Genomic DNA, 25,540 nt, shown 5'->3' with positions numbered 1-25,540 from the left:
TTCAGGTTTGAATAATTATGTTCCTTCTACATGATGGCAGAGGATGACCTAGTGGGGGGTTAATTGTTCCACATGTACAAACTACTGAATCTTTCTATTGACAGTAAACTGTTAATCCCCCAACAAAGAAGAAAGAAAGAAAGAATTTTTAAATATTTATTTATTCCCTTTTGTTTCCCTTGTTATTTTATTGCTGTAGTTATTACTGTTGTTGTTATTGATGTCGTCGTTGTTGGATAGTATAGAGAGAAATCCTGCTTTTAGTTTCCCTTTCAGATCTTCTTACTCAACTTCTGTTGATGAGTGGGATCATCCCATACTCATCTTTATCTTTCTGACTTAGTTCACTTAACAGAATTCCTTCTAGCTCTGTCCAAGATGGGTCAGAGAAGGTGGGTTCATTGTTCTTGATTGCTGCATAGTATTCCATTGTGTATATATATACCACAGCTTTCTCAGCCACTCATCTGTTGTTGGGCACCTGGGTTGCTTCCAGGTTTTAGCTATTATGAATTGTGCTGCTATGAACATATGAGTACACACCTCTTTTTGGTTGGGTGTTATGGAGTCCTTGGGGTATAACCCCAGGAGAGGAATTACTGGGTCATATGGAAGGTCCATGTCTAGCCTTCTGAGAGTTTTCCAGACTGCTCTCCACAGAGGCTGTACTAATGTACATTCCCACCAGCAATGTAAAAGGGTTCCTCTGTCCCCACATCATCTCCAGCATTTGTTGCTGCTGTCCTTTTTGATGGATGCCATTCTTACAGGAGTGAGGTGGTATCTTAGTGTTGTCTTAATTTGCATTTCTCTGACAATCAGTGACCTAGAGCAGTTTTTCATATGTTTGTTAGCCTTTTGGATCTCCTCTGAGGTGAATGTTTTGTTCATATCCACTGCCCATTTTTGGATGGGGTCATTTGCTTTTTTGGTGCTAAGTTTGCTGAGCTCTTTATATATTTTGGTGATTAGTTTCTTGTCTGATGTCTGGCATGTGAAGATCTTCTCCCATTCTGTGAGGGGTCTCTCTGTTTGTTTAATAGTTTCTTTGGATGTGCTGAAGCTTTTCAGTTTGATGTAGTCCTGTTGGTTTGTTTCTGCTTTAGTCTTCCTTGCAATTGGGTTTGATTCATCAAAGATGTCCTTGAGATGTATGTGGGAAAGTGTTTTACCAATGTTTTCCTCTAAGTATTTGATTGTTTCTGGTCTGACATCTAGGTCTTTGACCCATTTGGAGTTGATTTTTGTTTCTGGTGAGATAAAGTGGTTCAATTTCATTCTTCTGCATGTTTCAACCCAGTTTTCCCAGCACCATTTATTGAAGAGAGCCTCCTTTTTCCATTTAATCCTTTGGGCCCCCTTATCAAAGATTAAATGCCTATAGGTGTTGGGACCTACTCTAATTCTTAACCCAAATTAAGTTATAGTCACCTCTTAGTGTCACCACTAGGACCCCTTATTGGCTGGCCTACTAAAGGCAGAAAATCCTACCATTTCCAGGAGATGTGGTCAGAGCTCAGCCACTAGCAGCTTCTCAGTCCGCCATCTTCCCAGATAGTTTATCTTTATTGGGGGGGAATTTACCATTTACAGTTGAGAGTAAAATACAATAGTTTATACATGTGTAACATTTCTTAGTTTTTCATATAACAATTCACCCCCCCAGGTCCTCCTCTGTCACCATGTTCCAGGACCTGAACCCTCCTCTCCACCCGAGTGTTTTACTTTGGTGCAGTACACCACCTCCAGTTCAAATTCTGCTTGTGTTTTCCCTTCTAATCTTGTTTTTCAACTTCTAAGAGTGAGATCTTCCCATATTCATCCTTCTCTTAATAAATAAAAAATCCTTAATAAAAAAGGATTTTTTGTTAAGCTGGATATCACTTGACTTATGTTTAAGTGAACGCTGGGAAAATGTTATATGTTTAAACATTTATTATTTTTTTATTTATAAAATGGAAATAAGACCACAGGATAAGAGGGGTACAACTCCACACAGTTCCCACCACCAGAACTCCGTATCCAGTTTCCTTCCTTGATAGGTTTCCTATTCTGTATCCCTTTGGGAGTACGGACCCAGGATCATTGTGGGATGCAGAAGGTTGAAGGTTTAGCTTCTGTAATTGCTTTCCCACTGAACATGGGTGTTGGCAGGTTGATCCGTACTCCCAGCCTGTTTCTCTCTTTCCCTAGTGGAGCAGGGGCCTGTGGAGGCAGGGCTCTAGGATGCATGGTAGGATCATCTTCCCAGGGAATTCAGGTTGGCATTATGGTAGTATACGGAACCTAGTGGTTAAAAAAAAGTTAAGGTATAAAGCAGAAAAAGTTGACTAATTATGAACCTAAAAGCAGGAATATTGCAGATGAATATTTGGGGTCTCCATTTTGGAAGCTAGTAGGTCTATTTTAGGTATATTCTTAGGGGCCCATGATATTACTAGTTTTTGTGTGAGCCTGACATCTAATATGCAGGTGGACCCAGGTTATTGTCTGGGGACATGGTGCCACAGTTGGAAAAAGAACTATTTATATGTGTCATCTTCTAAATATGATGATTTGATAACTTTTTATCCTCCATTTACAGAAACAAATAATCTGTTTTTCATTATTAAAAAAGATATTTTGTATAATCCTGTTTAAAAATCATTTTCATTTGACTACCTTATTAAATTTTTGTTTATTTACTGCCACCAGAGTTATTGCTGAAGCTTAGTATCTGTATATTTTTTCTATGGCATATTTCTGTTATGCTAAAATGTGCTGCAACTTTTCTGACAACCCAATAGGATAGTGAAGATTTACTGTATTATATAATTTCCTTATAAACATTGTACTACTTCTAAGTTGTCTATTTAAAATAACTTACTAATATTAAAATATTTTTACTCTCCCTCAATTTTATAGTTCAGTTATCTCCAACTGCAATTTTTAGAAAGTGAAAGAATTGGAAGCCATCTGGTTTGTGAAAGGATTTTTGAATCCTGTCACTTGAGGTTCCCCCTACTAAATGGATCATATACCCTAGACTTATGCACTAGAAATTTCCCCCTTTTTAAGGAAGAGAAGAGTATGAAAAAAAGGGAGATCAGATAGAAGAAGTTTACTTTTCTCATAGGTTTGCTGTAAGGCAGATCAATTTTAGGAAAGTGAGAATCTGAGGACCTTCAATCTCTTATGAGGATCTGCATTCCTAACTTAACCTTTTAGAAAGCTATTGTGCATTAAGAAGAGACTCATTTATTGCCATTTGATACACTTAATATTTATTTTCTATTCCTTATTCTCCACCAGATTTTTGGTGAAGAAATAGTGTCACCAAGACCTGTGGTGAGAACTGAAAAGGGGGGTTCCAAATAGTCTGTTCTCTTGGCCAGTCCCACATCCTCACCCAAAGCGGCATAACAGCAGTCGTCACTTAGATAACAGAACCTATGAATCCTCTTCATTCATCTGACAGATGGGAAAAAAAGATGGATGATTGTGTATGTGCATAAACGTAAACCTGAAATTACTTTTGAAATATTCCATTTCACATATATCTGCTATTCCTTGGGTCTTTGATAAAATATAGGGAATTAAAAAACAAATGAGGATTCATAACTTTGCATTGCACTTGTAGCCCGTATATTAAATTGCTCAACCTCAAGTGTCCTGAACAGGACATTTCTACCAGCCCTCCTAAACATAAAATGTATCTTAAAGCAAAATTGAGGTGTTTTTTTTTTCATGTTAAAAACAACTGCTGTAATACTTGTTCAGATACATGTGTTAAGTGATTTAAGATAAACACAGCTATCACTAACCAAATACTTTCTAGGCTACACAATATTAATTGCCTTTAGGAAGGAAAGATGAACCCGTTTGACAGCCATATATGTGTTTCTAACAACATATACACAGCCAACACACATGAGTGCACAGCATCCCTATTTTCCTTCAACTAGTTCATCAAATAATATGTGTTAAGCACACATTTGGGTTAAGTCATTTGCACGGGGTTTCTATTCCATTTCTTTGACGTTGCTTTGCTTTCATTGTGCTTTCTTTCGTTAAGTGAGTAGGGCAGACCTCAGAGTATAAGGGAAGCATGAACTCTTTCTCCCTTTATTTCTTTCACACACTAAACAGTGAGCTCCAAGTAGTTTAAAAGTCATGTAAGAAAATCAGAAATCTTGCTCATAGGTGGAGATTAGAGAAGCCCTGATTATAAAGCATACTACTTCTCTGCTGAACTAATTGCTAACAGCTATGTTTTATGCCAGACATGCTAGAAATTCTCTGCTTTCTCTCTAGTTCTGTCTGCAGCTTCCAGGAGGGATTTTTTTTTTTTTTTGCCATACCAGGGTAAACACAGATAGTGGTCAACAGTCCTTCAGGCTAACATGTAGTCTGTCTTATCTGATATCTCTGAATTATACCTACATCCTTGGGGTAAGGTCAGGATTTGCAGAGTAAACATAGAATCTGATATAATGACTAGAATTGAGAGATAACAAGTCTAAGCGTGCCTTTGAGATGTTTATATTTGATATAGCTGGATTAACACATATCCCATATATAGAGAGAGTCCAGGTGAGACATTAGAGTTGAAACAAATTAGAGACATTTGAAAGATTTGGAGAGATTAGGAATACACACACACAGAAAACATGAACCTCCTGGTGTTCACATGGGAGACACTCAGTAAAACCTCTTTTGTCTCACCACTACTAATATGATAAAGTTTATTTCTCAACCCTGAGACATAAATGAAACTCTGCTCTCAGACATGTAGAGAAATCCAAAGAGAACCTGCACATGTTTTTCTTTTCATAAATAATTTATTTAAAATCATTTATGCATTTATAGTTTTTTCTAGAGCTCTGTTTAGCTCTGGCTGATTGTAGTGCTGGGGATTAAACCTGGGTCTTTAGGACCTCAGGCATGGGAACCTCTTTGCATCTTACTGTGCTATCTCCTCAGCTCATGGGTGGAACTTAAGAAACAAGAACAGAATGGGGGAAAACAGAAACGGGAAACTAAAAGTGAAATGTGGACCGAGTTTGGTATATTGCACCAATGGACTCTGGGGAAAGAGGATTAACCTGGGGGGTTGGGGTGGGGACAGGAGTCCTGCTGGATAATGATGGAAAAGGACCTAAATCAAAGTGAGAATATTTTGCAGACTCCTATCATGGCAGATGAGGAATTATACATGTGTGTCAACAACTGTGCTGCCCCCCAATAAAATGTAAAAAATAAATTAAGACCTTTGGTAGGGGCTGGGTGGTGGTGCACCTGGTTGAATGCACATGTTACAATGCACCAGGACCCAGGTTCAAGCCCCCCAGTCCCTACCTGCAGGAGGAAGGCTTTGCAAGTGGTGAAGTAGTGCTTCCAGGTTTCTCTGTCTCCCTCCATCTCTATATCCCCTTCCACTTGATTTCTGGCTATCTCTAGCAAATAAATAAAGATGATATTTTTTTAAAAGACCTTTGATAAGAGCAGAAATTATCACAAATAAGATACTTGAGAGCCAAAGATGGAGGAGGAAGAAGAGGAAAGGAAAATCAGAAATCCATAAAATTTGAGACCAAGGTGCTTCATTTTTACTAGTTATGACCTATAAGATATAAAAATTATGTCTATTCAGTTTTCAGAAAATGAAACTGATTGGGGTAGTTAGCATTTGTTGATTAGATTTCATAGGATATTAAATTTGGAGAAGCCAGCAGCCACAAACCAAACTTGGAAAGGATGATTTAAGAAAGAAAACAAAAGCCATAAACCTTGTCAAGTATGTTTAATAGCACTTAAGTGACTTAGAAAAATATCTTGGCCTATAATGATAAACAAACTTAAAGAGTTATTATAGAAGGGCCAGAGACTTGCAGATCATTGCATAATTAGTAAAGGTATAAATAAAAGCAATATTATAAGATTATATTTCAGACATGGGCTTGAAGCCCAGATTCTTACAGAAACATACTATGAACACTGCACTGAACCAGCTATAAATGATATTCCCTTACATTTCTGAAATACACACAGATTGATTAAACTCATCACTTGCATGAAATGTTATCCTACTAGTCAGCTCACCTCTACTCTTTCTTCTGTTTCACCATCCACCTGTTACTTATGTGTATGTGAGTTTCACAAAGTCATCCTCCCATGAAGTTTTCAGAGCTTTCTCAGTGTTTACAAGAGAGAAGGAGATTTAGCCTCTAGTCCAAGGCAATCATAAAATTTGTTTCGATCCTAGTGTTTTTCCCTAGGATTATAATTTATTTTTTAACATTTTATCTTTTACCCAGTGTTAATTTTATCACAAAATGTTAATGCTTTACTAGAAATAAGATGTTTATGTACAAATGAACTGCCAAGTGATGTTCTGTGATGTATCTCAGTATATAGCTTCTTAACTATGGGCTTTGTAAGATAAAAGTCAAAACATCTGAGTCTAAAGAGCTTCCTAAATCTTATAGAGTAAGATCAGGGTTTTTCAAAATGTGGTATAATTCAGCCTAGATTTCAAGGGTACAAATTAAACTCCTTGCAAGAGAAACAACTTGTACCGTTTAGATAGCAGGTTTTTTTGTTTGTTTGTTTTATTTTGTTTTGTTTTAAGTTTTGATTAAATCTTTCCCCCACCCCATGGAGACAGAGAGAGATGAGACAAGACCACAGCACCAAAGCTTCCTTTTCAGTGTAGTGGGGTTTAGACTAAAACCTGAGTTGCACACATGTCAAGGCTGAATACTATCCAAATGAACTATTGATATTTCATCAGTCTTTGATTAACTCTAAAGTGAAGAAAGAGGACCAATGAATTCCACCAGACATAAGAACTCTGAAAATCAAACCAGAAAATATTTTCATTTCAGTCAGGCAGTCAGAAATGCACAGACTTTGGGCAATTTCTTTGCAGCCACCCCCACATTAATTATCTGCTGACTTCTCTTAGTGGTTTACTCAGTAAATAAATGTGTGGGGCACATACATGCCAGGTACTTTATTAGGAGCCTATATTTATATAGTAAATAATATTGTTGAGAGTGTTAGGACTAGATAGGACAGAGAGAAATGGAGAGAGGAGGGGAAGACAGAGAGGGGGAGAGAAAGAGAGACACCTGCAGACCTGCTTCACTGCTTATGAAGTGACTCCCCTGCAGGTGGGGAGCAGGGGGCTCGAACTGGGGTCCTTAATGCCAGTTCTTGTGCTTGGTGCTACGTGCACTTAACCCGCTGTGCTACCGCCTGACTGCCTTATTTTCTTCCCTTCCTAATTTTTCTCCTTCCCTCTCTCCTTTTGTCCATCCTCTGTCTTCTTCTTTGCCTCTTCCTACTCCCTCTCCATTTCCTGCCACTTCTTCCCCCTCCTCCTCTTTCTTCCTCTTTTTCTTTCTCTTCTCTTCTATCACTATCTCTCTGCCTCTCTCTACCCAAAAACATCCAATGGTAACCAAAAAAGAAAAACAAAATGAAAATGACTCTAGACTGTTAGGTTTCCTAATAGTGAATTATGACCAGCTCAGAGCATTTTTTTATCAACACCTTTAAGAATTTAAATATAAGTATTTATGTTTAAATATGAAACTGTGAAGTAATAACTAGGTACTTTTTTTGTAAAGTTATCAAATGATACATAGAAAAATATGTATTCTTGGGTGGAGAATAGATAACATAATGGTTATGCAAAAGACTTTCATGCCTGAGGCTCCAAAGTCCTAGGTTCAGTCCTCTGCACCATCATCAACAAGAGCTGAGCAGTGCTCTGGTTAAAATATATTTATATTCTTTCCCATGACCCCTTTTGCAAGTACTATATATATAATTATTCAGATAGATATATATACGCATACCTTTATATATGTGTATATTTGGAACCTTTCCTTCTATCATTTGGAATTTGACCCTTAAACTGTTTGTGGCTATTTCCATAATCATTTAATTTTTATTCTTCTTTTATTCCTTGTCTTCAGGCTTACAGAATTCTTCTAATTATCCCATCTTTTCTTGCTCCTTCTGGAAGTCCCTGAGATCTGTTGTCATCCCAGCATGGAGCAAAGCAATGGTGGTAGGAAACCTCACAGAGCTTTTATATCATTCTGGATCTAGTACAGAGACAAAAACCACATAGCAATTTAAACAGGCACCGTGTAAGACAAATAATTGTAATATATATTGGAGTAACAAGGGAATGGTTAGTAAGAAATAAAAGAACTCCAGCCTCCAGCTCCCCACCTGCAGGGGAGTCACTTCACAACTGGTGAAGCAGGTCTGCAGGTGTCTGTCTTTCTCTCCCTCTCTGTCTTCCCCTCCTCTCTCCATTTCTCTCTGTCCTATCCAACAACAACGGCATTAATAACAACAACGATAAAATAACAAGGGCAACAAAAAGGAATAAATAAATATTAACCAAAAATTTGAAAAAAAGAAAAGAAATAAAAGAACTCCAAAGAATATATACAGAGGAGCAGCATCTAGAAGGAGCAGTTACTCCCCAAAGAATTGATGTTGAAGGGGAGGAAGAGGCCCTTCAGCCCTTGCTGGGATGTGGGGATGGCTAGCTCACTGCATGAGGAAAAAGTCACTCAAAGGAGCTGGCAGGAACTTTATTTTCTGAAGCACTCCAGAAAGTCACCCTCTAGGGGGTCACCACAGCTATTTATGGCAGAGTCTCAGCAGTGTCACCCCACTATAGAATTGACTGGGTTGGTGAATACCAGAGAAAACCTGTAGGCCATTGCATATTGTTGGCATCCTGCTCTGAACAGAAGAAATGCCACAAAGCTGCTGAGCACACCAAAGCCAGGAAGAAAGATCTCTTCCTCAGTGCACTCTCTTGACTAATTGCATTATTATGCCAACTAGCAAAGGAGAACGAATGGACACAGATTTATTTATCAGAACATACACAATTGGATACCTGACACAATGGTGCAACATTTCTCGTGGCACACAGGATTCTAACTCCCATGTGTTTGTGAGCCACCTTCCTGTTAAAAGTGAAATAAACTGATCACACCATTAATAGAAAGAATATTTCATCACATATGCATTGCATCGTGGTTTCCAAAGAGAAAAGTCATTAGAGGGCTCAGGCAGTGGCACACCGGGTTATACACACATAGTAAAAAGCAACAAGGGCCTACACAAGGATCCTGGTTTGAGCCCCCAGCTCCCCACTTGCAGGGGGGTCACTTCACAAGTGGTGGAGAAGGTCTGCAGGTGTCTATCTCTCCCTCTATCTATCTTCCCCTCCCCTCTCAACTTCTATCCTATACAAAAAAATCAAATAGATGGCCACAGGAGCAGTGGATTCATAGTGCAGGTACCTAGCCCCAGCGATAATCCTGGAGGCATGCATAAATAAATAAATAGATGAGTAAATAAAATTTAAAAAGAGAAAAGTCATTAGAATATGAAGCGCTGTATATGCATGTGTATGTGATAAAGATATATAGTTGCCTTAGATATGTGGATCTCTCTCCATCATCCTGGTGTATCCGTTTAAAAATTAAATTCTAGACCCAGAAGGCAGTTCAGTGGCTAAAATGCTGGACTCTCAAGTGTGAGGCCTCAAGTTCAGTCTCTGGCATTCATATATAAGAGTGTTCTCTCTCTCTCTCTCCATGTTATTTATAAAATAAATTTTTATATAATAAATTAGACTGCAGTGTAGCTTTCATAGAAAGAGATCTCCTTTTTATTGAGATTATATTCATTTTACTGTTTTCTTCAAGTGATTTTCAAATCACTTTATAAAGCATGTGTGCGTTTATATCTGATTGAAAAAGTGGTTATAGTATAGTAGTATTTTTTTTTTTTTGCTGCTGTTGTACCTTTTTTATCTATCTTAATTTTTTTTTTTCTCCTTCATGAAGAAAATGAAGCAGAAAATATAAGCTGTGGCACTTTAACCTTTTGGTGACAGTCATAAGAACAACTGAAAAGGTGTCCTCATATTATACACAAAAATGAAGACAAATACAAAAATCAAACTTAAATATAATAGCAAAAGCCTTTCAATTTCTTTGTGTCTTTTTCTATCTCCTGAATCATGACTCATAGTTTTCTTTAAAAAACATTTATTTGTTTATTCATTCTCTTTTGTGTGTTGCCCTTGTTGTTTTATTGTTGTAGTCGTTGTTGGATAGGACAGAGAGAAACGGAGAGAGGAGAGGAAGACAGAGAGAGGGAGAGAAAGATAGACACCTGCAGTCCTGCTTCACCTCCTGTGAAGCAACTCCCCTGCAGCTGGGGAGCGGGGGGCTGGAACCGGGATCCTTATGCCGGTCCTTGCCCTTTGCCCCACGTGCACTTAACCTGCTATGTTACTACCCGACTCCCATGACTTCTAATTTTCAGTATACTAGTCTTTCATTTCTTTTGTTAGGTTTATTGCTAGGTATTTGTTGTTTTTACTGCTGTAGGAAATGGGATTTCTGAATTTCTTCTTCTGTTTGTGTAGAACTACTGATTTCTGCATATTAATTTTGTAACCTTTATTGCTTAATAATTTCTAGGTGCTTTTTGCTAGATTCTTTTGGATTTTCTATGTATACTATCATACTGACAGTTTGACTTATTTTCCAACTGGTACCCCATAAATTCCTTTTTCTTACCTAATGGTTATGACTAGGGCTTCCAACACTATGTTGAAAAGTATTGGCAGTAGTGGGCGGCCCTGTCCAGTACCTGATCTACGTGGAAATGCTTCAATTTCTCACTGTTGAGTATGGTGCTGGTTGTGGGTTTGCTATATATAGATTGAATAGATTTAGGAATTTTCCATTTATTCCGATTTTTTGGGTTAATTTGATCATGAAATGTTGTTGGATTTTTCAGAGGCTTCTCCTATGTCTGTTGAAATAATTGTGTGGGTTTTGGTTTTCCTTTGAAGACGTAGTGGATCGCATTTATTGATTTGCATATAATGAACTAGCTTTGCATCCCTCGAACAAGTCCCACATAATCATGATATTCAGTCTTTTTAATGTACTGCTGTATCTGGTTGGTTAGAATAATGTTCAACATCTTACTTAATATCTGTATTCATCAGAAATATTGATTTGTAGTTTCCTTTTTTTAACATATCTCTGTCTGCTTCTAATATCAGTGATGTAGGCTTCATAGAAGGTAATAGGGAGTATTCCTATGTCCTCAGTAGGTTGGAAGAGCTTTAAAAGTGTGGGTATTAGCTCTGGACCTAGCCTATCAACTGGCAATCTCACTCCTGGGTATATATCCTAAGGAAACAAACATTCATCCAAAGACATTGATGTATACCTATGTTCACAATTTGTAATAGTCCTAACTTGAAAGCAATCTAGGTATCCAACAGCAGATGAGTGGCTAAAAAAGTTGTGGTGTATATATACATATTAAAACACTACCCAACTGTTAAACATGATGCAGTCACTTCTTCATTTCATCTTGGATAGAGCTTGCAGGAATCATGTTAAGGAGATAAGCCAGAAAGAGAAGGATGAATGTGGGATGATCTCACTCATGGGCAGAACTTTAGGAACAAGAACAAAAAGCAGAAGCCAAAGTGAAAAGTTGGCTGGTTCGGGGTATTGCACAAAAGTAAAAGACCCTGAGGAAGGAGGACAGTTAGAGAGGTGGGTGTGGCACTTTCAAGTCCTGGTACATGATGATGGAAAAGGACTGAAGCTGTGAGTGAGAGTGTTTGCAGACACCTATCATAGCAAGATGGGAAATTGTACCCATGTGCCAACAACCATACTGTAAACCATTAACCTCCCAATAAAAATGTTTTAAAAAATAGCAAAGGCCATGCACGTATCTTAAGTTATTTTTTCCATTTAAACTAACAAGTAACAGTAATTTTTATCTTTTTTTTTTCCACATGAGTTATCACTAGGGCTCAGTGCTTGCATGATGAATCTATCATCCTAATGGCCTTTTTCCCATTTATTTGATAGGACAGAGGGAAATTGGAAGGGGATGGGGAAATAGAGAGGAAAAGATTCAGAGAGACACCTGCAATACTTGCTTTACCACTCCTGAAGCTTCCCCCCCTGCAGTTGGGGAGCAGGGTCTTGGACCCAGGTCCTTAGGTATGGAAATGTGTGCACTTAATCAGGTATACCACCACCATGCCTTCTGTTCTGGTTTTCAGATGATGAAAATTAGGTGAAGGTTAAATAATTTTGTCAAAGTCCTATAGTTAGTAATCAATAAAGTCAGGGTTCACATGTGTAGCTGTCTGACTCGAATATCCAAATGTGCCATGATTTAAATAGATGTCATATTGTCCCCAAGAACTTCCCAGTGTCTAGAGAAAAAGGGAATGGGGACACAGAACTCTAGAGGTGGGAATGGTGAGGATACTCCTGTTATAATTTTGTGAATCAGTATTAAATCACTAATAAAAACAGTATCAGGGAAATAGAAAATGCAATTAAGCTGAAAATTCTTATGTAGAATATATATTTAGGATTCATACATGTGTATGTATTCATATATGTATAATAGAGAAAGGAAATGTAAGAGGGAATGCAGACTTTATTTTGAAAACTTAAGGAATATTATGTATGTCAAACTCAGTAATAAAAGTTTCCATTTTTTTTTTGCCAAAGCAAATATAAGGGTGGTAAGTGATACAGACTATACCAATATGAATAGAAAATGTTTTTATATATTGCTAGTCTGCATTGGGACCTCAGGAGGAAATGTGCTTGTTGCAGATTTGATTTCAGTGGCTTACTAGATATAATTTATCTGTATCATATAACAAGATGTCCAAATATAGGCAACTGCTGAGACTATTTCCGAAATTCAGTATTGAGGCTAAGCTCTGTCTGACTTCTTTTGCCTTCCTGTCATAGTTACACAATTATGGATTTAGAGCCTGCTATTACAATTCTATTTGAGCAAGGATGTGAAAGGAATGTGCCAACTATATATAACTTATTTTATCAGCTCTTCTAAAACACTCCTAACAGATCTTGTTATTATTGTCATTAGCGGGTATAAGATCAAACATCTTTACACATACATACAAGGGACTTTGGGAAAGAGGAATAGCAGTGTCATGATTGATGTAAAGTATGCTAAATTCCTGAGACCAAAATTAGATCAACCTTCTTGATCTGCTGGAAACCAGCCACACTCATTCATTTATGCATTGACAGTGAATGCTTGCATACTACAGTGCTAAAATTGAGTAGTTGTGATTAGGGCCCTTTGGCTTATAAAGCTGCAGATGTTTACTCTTTGGTATTTTATCAAAAACTGTTTTGCTAATCTCGGGCTTAGATCAAATCATACTCCACCACCTAATGTGAAGCAAGTGAACTTTCAGGGACAACTGAACTTCTGTTGAGCAAGGAAGAAGGAGCAATGAGGATAGTAGAAAAGATTAACCTGATTAAACTGATTAAATGCAAGAACAAACAGTATAATCTCAGTTTTAAATCACAGGATCTATCGATCACCTTGGATATATAACATTTTCTGTTTCTTCCATTTCCTCAGAGTCAGCTAAGAAAATTTAGGAAGGTGGAAATTCTGCAAATATACATAATAAAATGATGGGCAATGTTGTGATGTATCATACATTCTGGAAGATAATCCCTAATTTACTGACTCTTATACAGCATCATTTGCGATATTTTCAGACTGAGAATTAGGCACATGTTACTGATTGACACCTCCCTTTCAACTGTTCATTTTAGGTTCTTGCATACACCGAAGGCCTTCATGGAAAATGGATGTTCAGCGAGATACGAGCTGTATTTTCAAGACGGTATCTTCTACAAAACACTGCTTTGGAAGTATTTATGGCAAACCGAAGTAAGTCCTCAAATATTTTGGGGGAAAAAAAAGTGCTCATAGTTAAGTGTTATTCCTTTATATGCTATGATACTGTTTTGATTTTTCCCTGCCTGATTCCTCTCTGATATATCCTTGCTAAAGCAAAACGAATTCATTTCCTTGAAAATGATAATCATGGGTTTGTCACAGATAGCTAAATAGAATGCAGACCTTTGTTTTATGAAAATTCATTACCTTTCCAAATAATTTTTGATAGACACTTGAAAATGATTTCTGAAATTGATGGTTAGTTCTCCTGTGGTTTTCTAAATTATGTTTTTTCTTCTTACCGCAGCTTCAGTTATGTTTAATTTCCCTGATCAAGCAACAGTAAAAAAAGTTGTCTATAGTTTGCCTCGGGTTGGAGTAGGAACCAGCTATGGTTTGCCACAAGCCAGGTAATTATATCGTATCAAGCATTATGGTTTGTTAGCATTTCAGCCTTAGCATGACAGAAATAGATATATAAATATACCACTATAGTTGTTTTGAGAACTGAAGTTTTTTTTTCCTGTGCAGATTGTTTGTAGGGAAAGAAGTTACATAGACAGCTATGTTAAATGATAAAACAACTAGGATATAATTTTATTTAACACACATCAATGAGAAAGAATAGGTAAGCTTCCAATGGAGGGGATGGAATACAAAACTCTGGTGGTGGGAATTGTACCTCTCTTATCCTACAATCTTGTTAATCATTATTAAAATCACTAATAAAAATATTCCATCAGTGAAAAAAAGTGATTTTATATCACAGCTAGCACATAATTAACATTATTCCTTAAGATAATAAAAAACATACCAAAAGTCTCATCATGTATGTGATTAATTGTTGTATAAGGGCATATAAATTGTTCATATAAATGCTATTAAAATGCTTCTTCATTCATGTTATAGGTATCAGTGATCATTAATTGTTGATATGGCTGTAACCATTTCCTGATTCTTTCATCTTGGTATTTCATAAGCACATTATGAAATATTATTTTATTGAAAAATGCTAGTCTAAATAGAAGACAGTAATGTGTGTCACTAGCATCAGCTTGTGAATTTTGAACTCCCAGGTAACTGAATACCTCACAAAAGGGGACTTAAGCAATAGTTCTCCTTCTTCTCCTTCTCCTACTTCTCCTTCTCCTTATTCTTCTTCATCTTCCTCTTCTTACTCCTCCTTTTTCACCTCCTCCTCCTCCTCTTCTTTTTTTCTTTTCGGTTTTTGTTTTTAATACAAAACAAAGATCTGGAGTTCAGATGTTGCTGGGGTATTGATTCAGAGGTTCAGTGATTTCAGGGCTCTTGGCTGGCCTCGTTTTCATGCTTTATCAAACACTACACCATTAAACTGTATTAAAACAGGAAAAGTGTAATGGCTTTGTCTTTGAAGGTCTGTAGGGTGTGTGTGTGTGTGTCTGTAGGGTGTGTGTGTGTGTGTCTGTAGTGTGTGTGTGTGTGTGTGTGTGTGTGTGTGTGTGTGTGTGTGTGGTGTAGAGTAAATATATTTCTCAGAAACCTCCAGCAGTCTTTATCTCAGGTCCCTTTGAGCAGAATGGTCCCCTTCCGTCACCTAACCACCGGGAAAAGGCCATGAGTTTGCTGGTTTAGCTCAGTAATCCCTTAGAATTTAAAGAAAAATACACCTCTGAACTCCTCACCACTTCCTGAACAAGCTACTATAATTGGCTTTCTCTTGTCAAGAAATAATAGATAGCAAACACACACAAATCATTTCTTCCATATGGGAGTGAGTCCAGAGCAGTGCATGGATGGCAAGGAAAGGTAATCTGTGTCTATCTTCCCTTAAATAGGCTACAGACATTTAAAAGGCAGGGACTGTAGTTTATTTAGCTTTAATCTACAACACCTAGCACAGTGCTTAATTGCAGAGGGCTTTGATAAAGAGCAATTCAACTGGAGTCTACTTGTATTGCAACATTTCTCTTCTCCAATTAAGCTTACAGCGGAAGACTTGATTCACTGACACGTGTGCACATGCTCAATATATTTGCTAGTAGAATGACAAGATTAAATTAAGACACTCACCGATAATGAAGTACTTATATAAGATATATGTAAAAGCAAAAGTGCATTTAATAAAAAAAAAGAAAGAAAATGAAGTTAGTTTTCCAAGACTTCTTTTTTTGATTCTAAACTGACTCATAGTAATCTTTACTTTTGTTTCCCAAATTCTTATTCCTCAGTCAGGAACATTTTCAGGAATTGACATTTAAAACTCACAAATAGTTCTTTTTCCTTAAAAAAAAAAAAAAAAAAAAAAGACAATCTTCTGTCTCCTGGCATCTTTCTTGATGATCATGATTTTTCTAAGACTACCAGTAGGGCTTTCTTAAAAAAAAAAAAAAAAAGTGGCTTTTTTCATACGCTTGGGCATTTCTGGACTTAAATTTATTTAAGACAAGCCAAGCAGAAATTCTTTTATTGCCATCCTTATCTACTATGAATATTTTTCCTTTCAATTATATTTGCCTTTTCTTTGGTTTTTTTGTGGATTATTATTCTTGATAGAAAAACTGGAAACAAAACAGATATTCAGCAGTTTGGGTTTTAGTATTTTTTGTCATTCTTACTTTTTTCACCAAAAGACTCCAAACATTGTCAGTTCCTAAAATTATTCTCAGAAACTCAGTTTTGTGTGTTTTCTGTCATAGTTGGCCTTAGACTCAGCGGGGGGTGGGGGGAGCAGAGTGGAAGTAGAGGAGGAGGAATAGGAGGGAGAGGAGAAGAAGGAGGAGAAACCTTGAATTTCAGCTGAGACTTACTACTTACTGACTGGAGAACAGTAACAAAGCCTGATCCTGAGCATGAACTCAGCGCATAGTATTTGAAAAATAAATAACACACGAAGCAAGAGAAATGGCACACTGGTTTGCTATAAAATGGGAAGAATATCTTTGCAACATGTCTTATGAGTACACACACCAGTGTGTGTGTATGTCTTTGTTTTAAGGCAGGTATATTGCCAGATTAGTTGACTTTATAAGTCATTTAGACTCTTTTTAAAATTATCTTTATTTAATGAATAGAAAGAGTCAGAAGTTGGAAGGGAAGGGCTCCCTGCAGTACTGTCTCACCACTTGCAAAGCTTTTCCCCTGCAAGTGACTGGGATCTTGAACCTAATTCCTTGTGATTGTAACATATGTGCTTAACTAGATGTGCTACCACTGGGCCTCCATTTAGGCTCTTTTTTGGGGTTAGCTCACCAAGCAGATCAAAAAACAAATCAGATTGTCACTCGGGGAACAAAGGTGTAAAACAAAAGGACTGTTTCCACCAGGCTAGCAAAGCCAGGTTAATGAATGATGTTTTAATTGATTACTGTTTATAACTGCAGTTCACTGAATACTTTCCATGAGCCAGTTTATGTACTTGGAGTTTCAGTTTATAAACATGATTTTTCTTACAACTGTGGCTTTATAGCCATAAATATTTATTTACAGAAGCTAAGAAGTCTAAGATCGAGATGCCCACAGATTTGGTACCTATAACCAACTTTCTGAGTCACAGAAGTCACCTTTTCTGTTTCTCACGGAAAGACAGAGGTGCTTGCAATTCACATGGTAGAAGTTGTCTTCACATTTGCGCTTACTTCCTAAAGCAGCCATATTCTGAAACTGATTCTTATTCCATTTTATTGATTTAGATATTTCTGATGAATTAATTCACCTTGTCCAGGATAATAGCCTACCCTCTAAACATTAACTTTATGTCCTCTGTTAAGGTACCTCATTTTGGTCTAAGAATACTTTCATCCCTGCATAATGATGGTGAACATCGAAAACTGCATACTCATTACTGTTACTTGTTTAGTTTACTTCTGTTTAGACAGAGAAAATAGCTAAGTTTGTATACAGTTACATTCTTACATTCTTCACTTACTAGGCACACTTGATTATTTCAAATGGTCACCATTTGTTATGATATTTAAGAGTTTTTATTTCATAGGGCAATTGTACTTTCATCTTATTTCCTAATTCTAAAAGCATCCTACAGTAGTCAATCACATGCCAACTGTTCCATTCCAGTACAGAACTTGTTATAGAATATCTCGAACATTCCTAATGATTTACTAATGACATTTTTTCTTATTTGTACGATTGTAGTCTTTAATTTGTTTTTGTGTCACATCTCTTTTTAGCCATTTTTTTTTCACTTAAAGCACTCAACCAAAAATTCAAGTCATGACATAGACCTCTCTAGATACAAACTTTGTTAAATGCTAAGGATATAGTAGTAAATAAAACAGTACATACTTTGATTTTATAGACAGAGTACTAAGCAGGAAGAACTGACCCTTTCTCTGCACGTGCAGATAAACTGCTTTTCTGAATGCATTCCCAGGGCCCACAATTTTTTTCACTATTACATAATCTAATATACCATGGCAACTTTCTCTCAAGGTTGTCATTATTTACACCTATCAGAGCTCATTAGGATCAAGGTTTTGTTTTTTGTTTTACTTTGGGTCTATCTTTGGTGGTCAGAAATATTTTGAAATTAATTTTCTTCTGAAATGACCAAGATGAAAAATGATCAAGGAAAATGAACCAAGATTCCTAGTTAAGGAATTCAAAACCACTATATATACATAATACATAAAATATTTACAGTCTGTGTAAGTTACATATTAACATATTATATGTGTACATTGTATATAATACATATATATTACTTTATTAAAAATTTATTTACAGGATTATTGTTGTCACTAAGGGTATATTTCCTCAAGATAGATGACAATGCATCTCACCCTGTACCAAATCCTCATCCTTTTTAGACTAAGTATGCTATATACCAGCATTTTAGAAGACTGTAGGAATCTGACTCTAATAACTTTGTGAAAATAAAGGCAGATTGGGGAAAAAGTCTGAATATTAGACTTTTAACTCACTGAACATTACATTCCAGATAAATTTGTAAAATACATTGAGTCATAAAATTAAACTATGAAATCTGTACCATTTACCATTATGGTGAAGTGACCCATTAGACTTGTACATTCTTTTGAAGTCAATAAGGTCTATTTCGACAAACATATAACTAGGAAATTTCTTCAAAACTGTAAATTTAGGACCAGACTACTACTTTTTAGTAAGGTGCTACTTTAGACTTTACTATTATAATTGTTTTTAAAATCTTAATTCACATTTTAATTTGTGATAAAAGGTCCCTTCTTATCCTTTATCCCCCTTACCTTCATCTAACATATTTTAGCTCTTAATATGTACAAAACTATCTTTTTTTTTTTCCTCCAGGGTTATTGCTGGGTTCGGTGCCTGCACCATGAATCCACCGCTCCTGGAGGCCATTTTTCCCCCTTTTTGTTGCCCTAGTTGTTGCAGCCTCATTGCGGTTATTATTGCCATTGTTGACGTTGCTTTGTTGTTGGATAGGACAGAGAGAAACGGAGAGAGGAGGGGAAGACAGAGAGAGAGGGGGAGAGAAAGACAGACACCTGCAGACCTGCTTCACCGCCCGTGAAGCGACTCCCCTGCAGGTAGGGAGCCGGGGGCTCGAACCGGGATCGTTACGCCGGTCCCTGCGCTTTGCGCCACGTGCGCTTAACCCACTGCGCCACCGCCTGACTCCCAAAACTATCTTTTTTTAGAAGTAGAATTTTTTATTAGTGATTTAATATTGACTTAAAAAATTATGAGATAACAGGCATAATTCCATACCATGCCCACCACCAGAGTACTGTGCCCTCATTCCCTCCATTGGAAACTGCAGTGCTTCTCCCAAGGTCACAGATAGATGTTCACTATTATTTCTACAACTATCTATATACATACCTGTATGTGTCCATTTTTTTTCTATAGCCCTTTCTTTTCCTTTCTACACCCATTGCTACTTACAAATGTCCTTCCTTTTTTCCTGTTCTCTCTCCAGGTCTTGATGGAATTGAAATTCAGAGCCCTCCGGTCATCTTTCCCTAACATTTCATCCCCTCTCATATTTACATATTTACTCATGATGACATAAAAAAATGATATGAATGACAAAAATAGTTGTAAGCTCACTATTACCAACCTAGGTGCCAGAGAGCCCTGAGATACTGCAGAGGCACTTCAGCCAGCACATTAAAAAAAAATTTCACTAGTGATATAATAATGATTAACAAGATTGTTAAGATAACAGAAGTACAATTCCATACAGTTCCCACCACCAGAGTTTCGTGTTCCATCCCCTTCATTAGAAACTTCCCAATTTTTTATCCCTCTGGGAGTATGGGCCAAAATTACATTTATATTTTTAAGGGGAGCACTAGCAACATTTGTCAGAAATCCCATGAACTCTCAGCTTGAATTCTAAGTTTCAACATTAGGTAACACTGCATGCTTTTCAATGACATTTCTGTGAAACTACTGCTGGGAGAGCTGGCTCTATGAGAAAAAACAAATGCTGCATGAAAAATCAATATGTAACAGGAAATGAAAGTCGTGGTGTTGAATGTGATTCCAAGGCTTAGCAAGTAGTGCACCAACAGGTGCACATATCCTATTAATAAATAATTGTGGATGTTTAGAGTGAAGGAAAAAAAGCAGTATTTTATTTTAATTTCTGAATATTACTCCAGAGGAAAGGGAATTAATTCAGACTTGGGGAGCTTATTATAGTGAATGAATCAGGGTCTCATGGTAGATTATTTCATCTTCCTTTCAGAAGAGGACATGATTACCTCATTGGTTTGTCCAGAAAATTCTACACTAAACAAGTATAACTACCTTCCTTAGGGGAGATGAAACTGTAGTTAGATAGCTTCTACTTGAAGGGTCTGGGTAACCTTAGTAAAAACACTGCTACTTTGGGATTATAGTTCAGTTTTTTTTATAACAAATTTATTAAGCTGTTGATTGTTATCTTTATTTTATATTATTTTAAGTTTATTAACACTGAATAATATAGTAAACAGAGCTGTTATGTTTGTCTATTGTGCTGGGAGCACCATGAAAATATCCTGATACACAGATGGTGGATTGAATTTAAAAAGTTTATGAGACTTGTTCATTTATTTATTTATTTTTATTTTTATTTTATTAGTGACTCAATATTGATCTACAAAATTAGGAGATACTAGGGTTGTAATTCTGTACCATTCCAGCCACCAGAGCTCTGTGTCCTATTCCCTCAATTGGAGACTGCAGTAGTTCTCCCAAGTTTGCAGATATATATTGACTAATATTTCTCTGTCTATATTTATGTCCCCTCCCCATTTTTTATATGATCCTGCCTTCTCTTCCTTTCTAAGTCACACCTACACCATTACTACTTTTGATTATCTTTTTTTTCCTCTTCTCTCTCTGGGTCTTGATGGAATTAGAATTCAAAGCCCTCTGGTCATCTTCCCTTATTATTTCTCCCACCAAAATTCTTTATGGTTTTGGGCTGGGTAGTGGCAAACCTGGTTGAGCACATATGTTACAATGCTCAAGGACCCAGGTTCAAGGCCCTGGTCCCCACTTGCAGGGGGAAGTTTCACAAGTGGTGAAACAGTGCTGCAGGTGTCTCTCTCCCTCTCAATTCCCTTTTACTATAAAGTTCTGGTTGTCTCTATTCAACAAATAAAGATAATAAAAATATTTTTAAAAATTCTTTATGAGGTGTCCAAGGTGGTAGTTTTGACTTCTTTAATTGCTTCTTCATTGGACATGGGTATTGGTAGGTCTATCCTTACCCCAGCCTGTTTCAAAAATCTTTCCCTAAAAAGAGGGTTCCAAGATATATTGGTGAGGTTGTCTACCCAGGAAAGTCAGGATGGAATCATGATAACATCTGCAACTTGGTGGTTTAAATGTGGTCAGATATAAAGCAGGACAAAATGACTAATGAACAGGAACCAAAAAGTGGGAATAGAGCAGATGAGAATAGAGATCTTAGGATGAGACTTTTTCTTTTTCCCTTTTCTTTTCTCTCCTTTTCTTTCTTCTTTTCATTAATTTGATAAAGATAGAAGGAAATCAAGATGAAAACTGGAGATAGGGAGGAAGACAGAAACACCTGCAGCACTGCTTCACCACCACCTGCAGGTGAGGACCAGGGCTTGAACTTTTGTCCTTGCACATGGATAAATCATGTACACTTAACCAGGTGTGTCCTAGCCTGTCCTCTGTGAGACATTTTCTTAAACAGCAATTATTTTATAAACTTGGTTGCTTTACCATACTTTTATAAGAATAGCCTTATGAAATAGTTGTAGTTATTTTTGTCTACATATCTACATACTGAACCTCAAAGGCTTATAATTTACATGTTATCCTGATATATTTCCATAAGCTGTTCTTAGGGGCTTCTTCTGAATTTATACATGTTTTAAGAGTTTCTTTCTTTCATTCTTTCTTCTTCTTTTTTTTTTTTTGCCTCCAGGGTTATCACTGGGGCTTCCATGCCTGCACCACAAATCCACTGTTCTGGAGGCCATTTTTTCACATTTTTGTTGCCCTTGTTGTTATTGTTTTTGTTGCCATTGATGTTGTTGTTGGATAGAACAGAGAGAAATTGAGAGAGGAGAGGAAACAGAGGAAGAAGAGAAAGATAGACACCTGCAGACCTGCTTCACCACTTGTGAGGTGACCCCCTGCAGATGGGGAGCCATAGGCTTGAACCAGGATCCTTACTCCAGTCCTTGTGCTTTGTGCCATGTGTGCTCAACCTGCTGCACTACTGCCTGAGCCTCTCATTTTTGTACTGTACAAAGTTAAGATTATGTATGGTTAGGTAAAGGCTGTGTGTATTGCACTCTGTGATGGTAATGTGAACATTTGGTGGCAGCCTTTATTATGTAAGGTTTGAGTTCACTGCTTATTAGTTATTAACCAAGTAACTACATAGCTTGATTACTAAATAGAGTAAATTTATTTAAGAACAATTTTTGACTCTTTTTTCTGCCTATCGTTTTCTCTCTTTTTAAAAATTTAATATCTTTATTTTATTTATTTGGATAGAGACAGCCAAAAATTGAGAGAGAAGGGGGAGATGGAGTGGGAAGGGGGCAGAGAGACACATACAGCACTGCTTCACCAGTCCTGAAGCTTTCCCCCTGCAGTTTGGAACGGGGACTTGAACCCAGGTCCTTGTGCACTGGAATGTGTGCACTCAACCAGGTGTGCTACCAGTCAGACCCTCTTTTTCTCTTTTATTAGTGATTGAATCATGTTTTGCGAAGTTGTAACATTTTAGGAATATAATTTCACACCCACATGTGGTATCTGTAGTCATCATAGTGAGGTAGGTGTGAGATCAGAAGATTTTTCCCTATTTCTTATAGGAAAAAGAAAATATTACTTATTTCAGCTGTAAATTACCCACTTACAACCATACTATGCAAATAGATGTCCTACTGTTGATTTATTTATACATTTAGTCACTAAATGTATCTCCTCTGTAACGTAGTTATTAAAATATTGATAATATGTATAATTAAATGTTTATTATCTAAGAAGGAGAAACTTTTATTTTGCACTGAATTGAAGCAGTATTTATTTATTTATTTGTTTATTTATTTATTTATTTATTTTACCAGAGTACTGCTCAGCATGGTGGTGCAGGGGATTGAACCTGGGACTCTGGGGCCTCAGGCATGAGATTCTCTTTGCATAACCGTTATACTATCTACCCCTGCCCAGCAATATGTTAATACTAAACTAGAATATTAGTGGACATTACATTTCTGAAAATCATGAATTATAAGAGATTATGTTTATTATTTTCTTACATGCCAGGAGGATATCACTGGCCACTCCTCGACAGCTTTATAAATCTTCCAATATGACACAGCGTTGGCAAAGAAGGGAAATTTCTAACTTTGAATATTTGATGTTCCTTAATACTATAGCAGGTAAGACGTCTCACTCTCCAATCTCATAATATGCTTATGTTTATCAAAGCCATTGGTAATGTGATATTATGGGATACAGTTTCTCCTTAGAATTGAAATACAGCTTTACTATGAATATTGAAGCATTCACATTAAATGTTATCAAAAACTATACAAGCTAGTCCCAAGGTTTTGGATGCATTTATTGTTAGAGTCTTTTCCTTGTTCTTCTTCTGCCATCTCCTTTGCTGACAGCTTTGTCTGAAGGTTTATTAGAGTCAACAAACTATTGCCAGAGTGTCTGGAAATAATAACAGGAAAATGTAATTTCACTACTTTGTCATTCTCAACAGTAGCAGCTAGACAGGAGAATAACAACAGGATTCTGCCTTGTACAAATGTCACCTTTATTACAGCAATGATTGGGTTACAGCATTGTTTGTTTTTTGGTTATTTTTTTAAATCTTTTAAAAATATAAAATCAGATTACCTATCTGAATATTGAGTAACTGACATCAGCCTGGATAAATTAAAAGAAGGTAGTGGCTTTCTTTTTCTTCTGCTTCAGTGAAGTAAAACTTATGAAAACTTATAAGTAAAACTTATGGAATTTGACTACTTCTTTCATTTTTTTCCTAAATTAAGCTCCAAAAGTCCTTATCACATTGAATCACAGAGATTTTATTTATTGTTGTTGTTATTATTATTATTATTATTATTATTATTTTCCCTCCAGGGTTATTCCTGGGACTTGGTGCCTGCACTACGAATCCACTGCTCCTGGAAGCTATTTTTTCCCTTTTGTTGCCCTTGTTGTTTATCACTGTTGTTGATATTATTATTATTATTATTATTGCTGTTGTTGTTGGATAGGACAGAGAGAAATCGAGAGGATGAGAAAACAGAAAGATAGACAAAAGAGAAGAGAGAAAGATAGACACCTGCAGATCTGCTTCAGGGCTCGAACCTGGTCCTTAGGTTGGTCCTTGTGCTTTGCACCAGGTGCACTTAACCCACAGCGCTACTACCTGGATTCCAGAGATTTTATTTTTAAATCAAGCTATCCATAATCTTTTTATGATTCAGTTAATTTAAATAACTTCTTGAGTGTATATGCATACCTTAGATTATTTCTCTTATATAAAAATGCTCAGGACCACTAATTGAGGGCCCTGCTTTCTGAATCACTGCTGAAAAGGGAAACTCTTTTTTCCTTTTACTAGTGATTTAATAATGATTGACGAGATTATGGTATAAGAGGTGTACAAGTCCATACAATTCCCACCTCCAGAGTTCCATTTCCTCTCCCCTCCATTGGAAGTTTCCCTGTTCTTTACCCCTCTGGGAATATGAACCAAAGGTCTTTATGGGGAGCAGAAGGTGGGAGGTCTGGCTTCTGTAACTGCTTCTCTGCTGGACATGGGCATTACAAGTTGATCCATATTTTTCTTCTGCCCCCACCAACCCCACCATGCCTATTTCTACCTTTAAAGTCATCTGCCCAGGGAAGTCAAGTTGGTGTCGTGGTAGCATCTGCAGCTTGGTGACTGAAAACCATTAAGATATAAGACAGAACAAATTGTTTAGTAATCAGGAATCTAAAAGTAAAAGACAACAGATGATATTTGGGGTCTTCATGTTGAAAAAAGTTAGCAAATCTATTTCAAATACTGAATATGTGCTATGAGTGCTACAGGTATATATTCAGTAAGCATTTAGATATGTGTAGTAAGTGGACAAGAGTCATAAAAATGTTCTTTGAAATGTTTTTACATTTTATCTATCTAATACATATTGTAATGTTAATATTTTTGAGAATAGAGCTTTAGAGGTAAAACCAAAGGATTCTTTTATTCAATATATAGAATATTACATTTTTGTAT

At 36.7% G+C, this 25,540-nt stretch overlaps 1 protein-coding gene across 6 annotated transcripts in view; it reads left to right on the top strand.

Annotated features, from left to right (window-relative positions):
* The window catches only part of NBEA (neurobeachin), a 546,841-nt gene that overhangs the window by 411,235 nt on the left and 110,066 nt on the right, over positions 1 to 25,540 (top strand). For all 6 annotated transcript variants that reach the window (XM_060191623.1, XM_060191622.1, XM_060191624.1 and 3 more), the window contains 3 exons: positions 13,689 to 13,806; positions 14,123 to 14,225; positions 23,563 to 23,678. In XM_060191623.1, the coding sequence (XP_060047606.1) occupies positions 13,689 to 13,806; positions 14,123 to 14,225; positions 23,563 to 23,678 (337 nt within the window). The remainder of the gene's footprint in view (positions 1 to 13,688; positions 13,807 to 14,122; positions 14,226 to 23,562; positions 23,679 to 25,540) is intronic.

This window comes from Erinaceus europaeus, chromosome 5 (genome assembly GCF_950295315.1).
Source record: "Erinaceus europaeus chromosome 5, mEriEur2.1, whole genome shotgun sequence".
In the NCBI taxonomy this organism is placed as follows: Eukaryota; Metazoa; Chordata; class Mammalia; order Eulipotyphla; family Erinaceidae; genus Erinaceus; species Erinaceus europaeus.
This window is presented reverse-complemented; position numbering and strand designations above follow the sequence as displayed.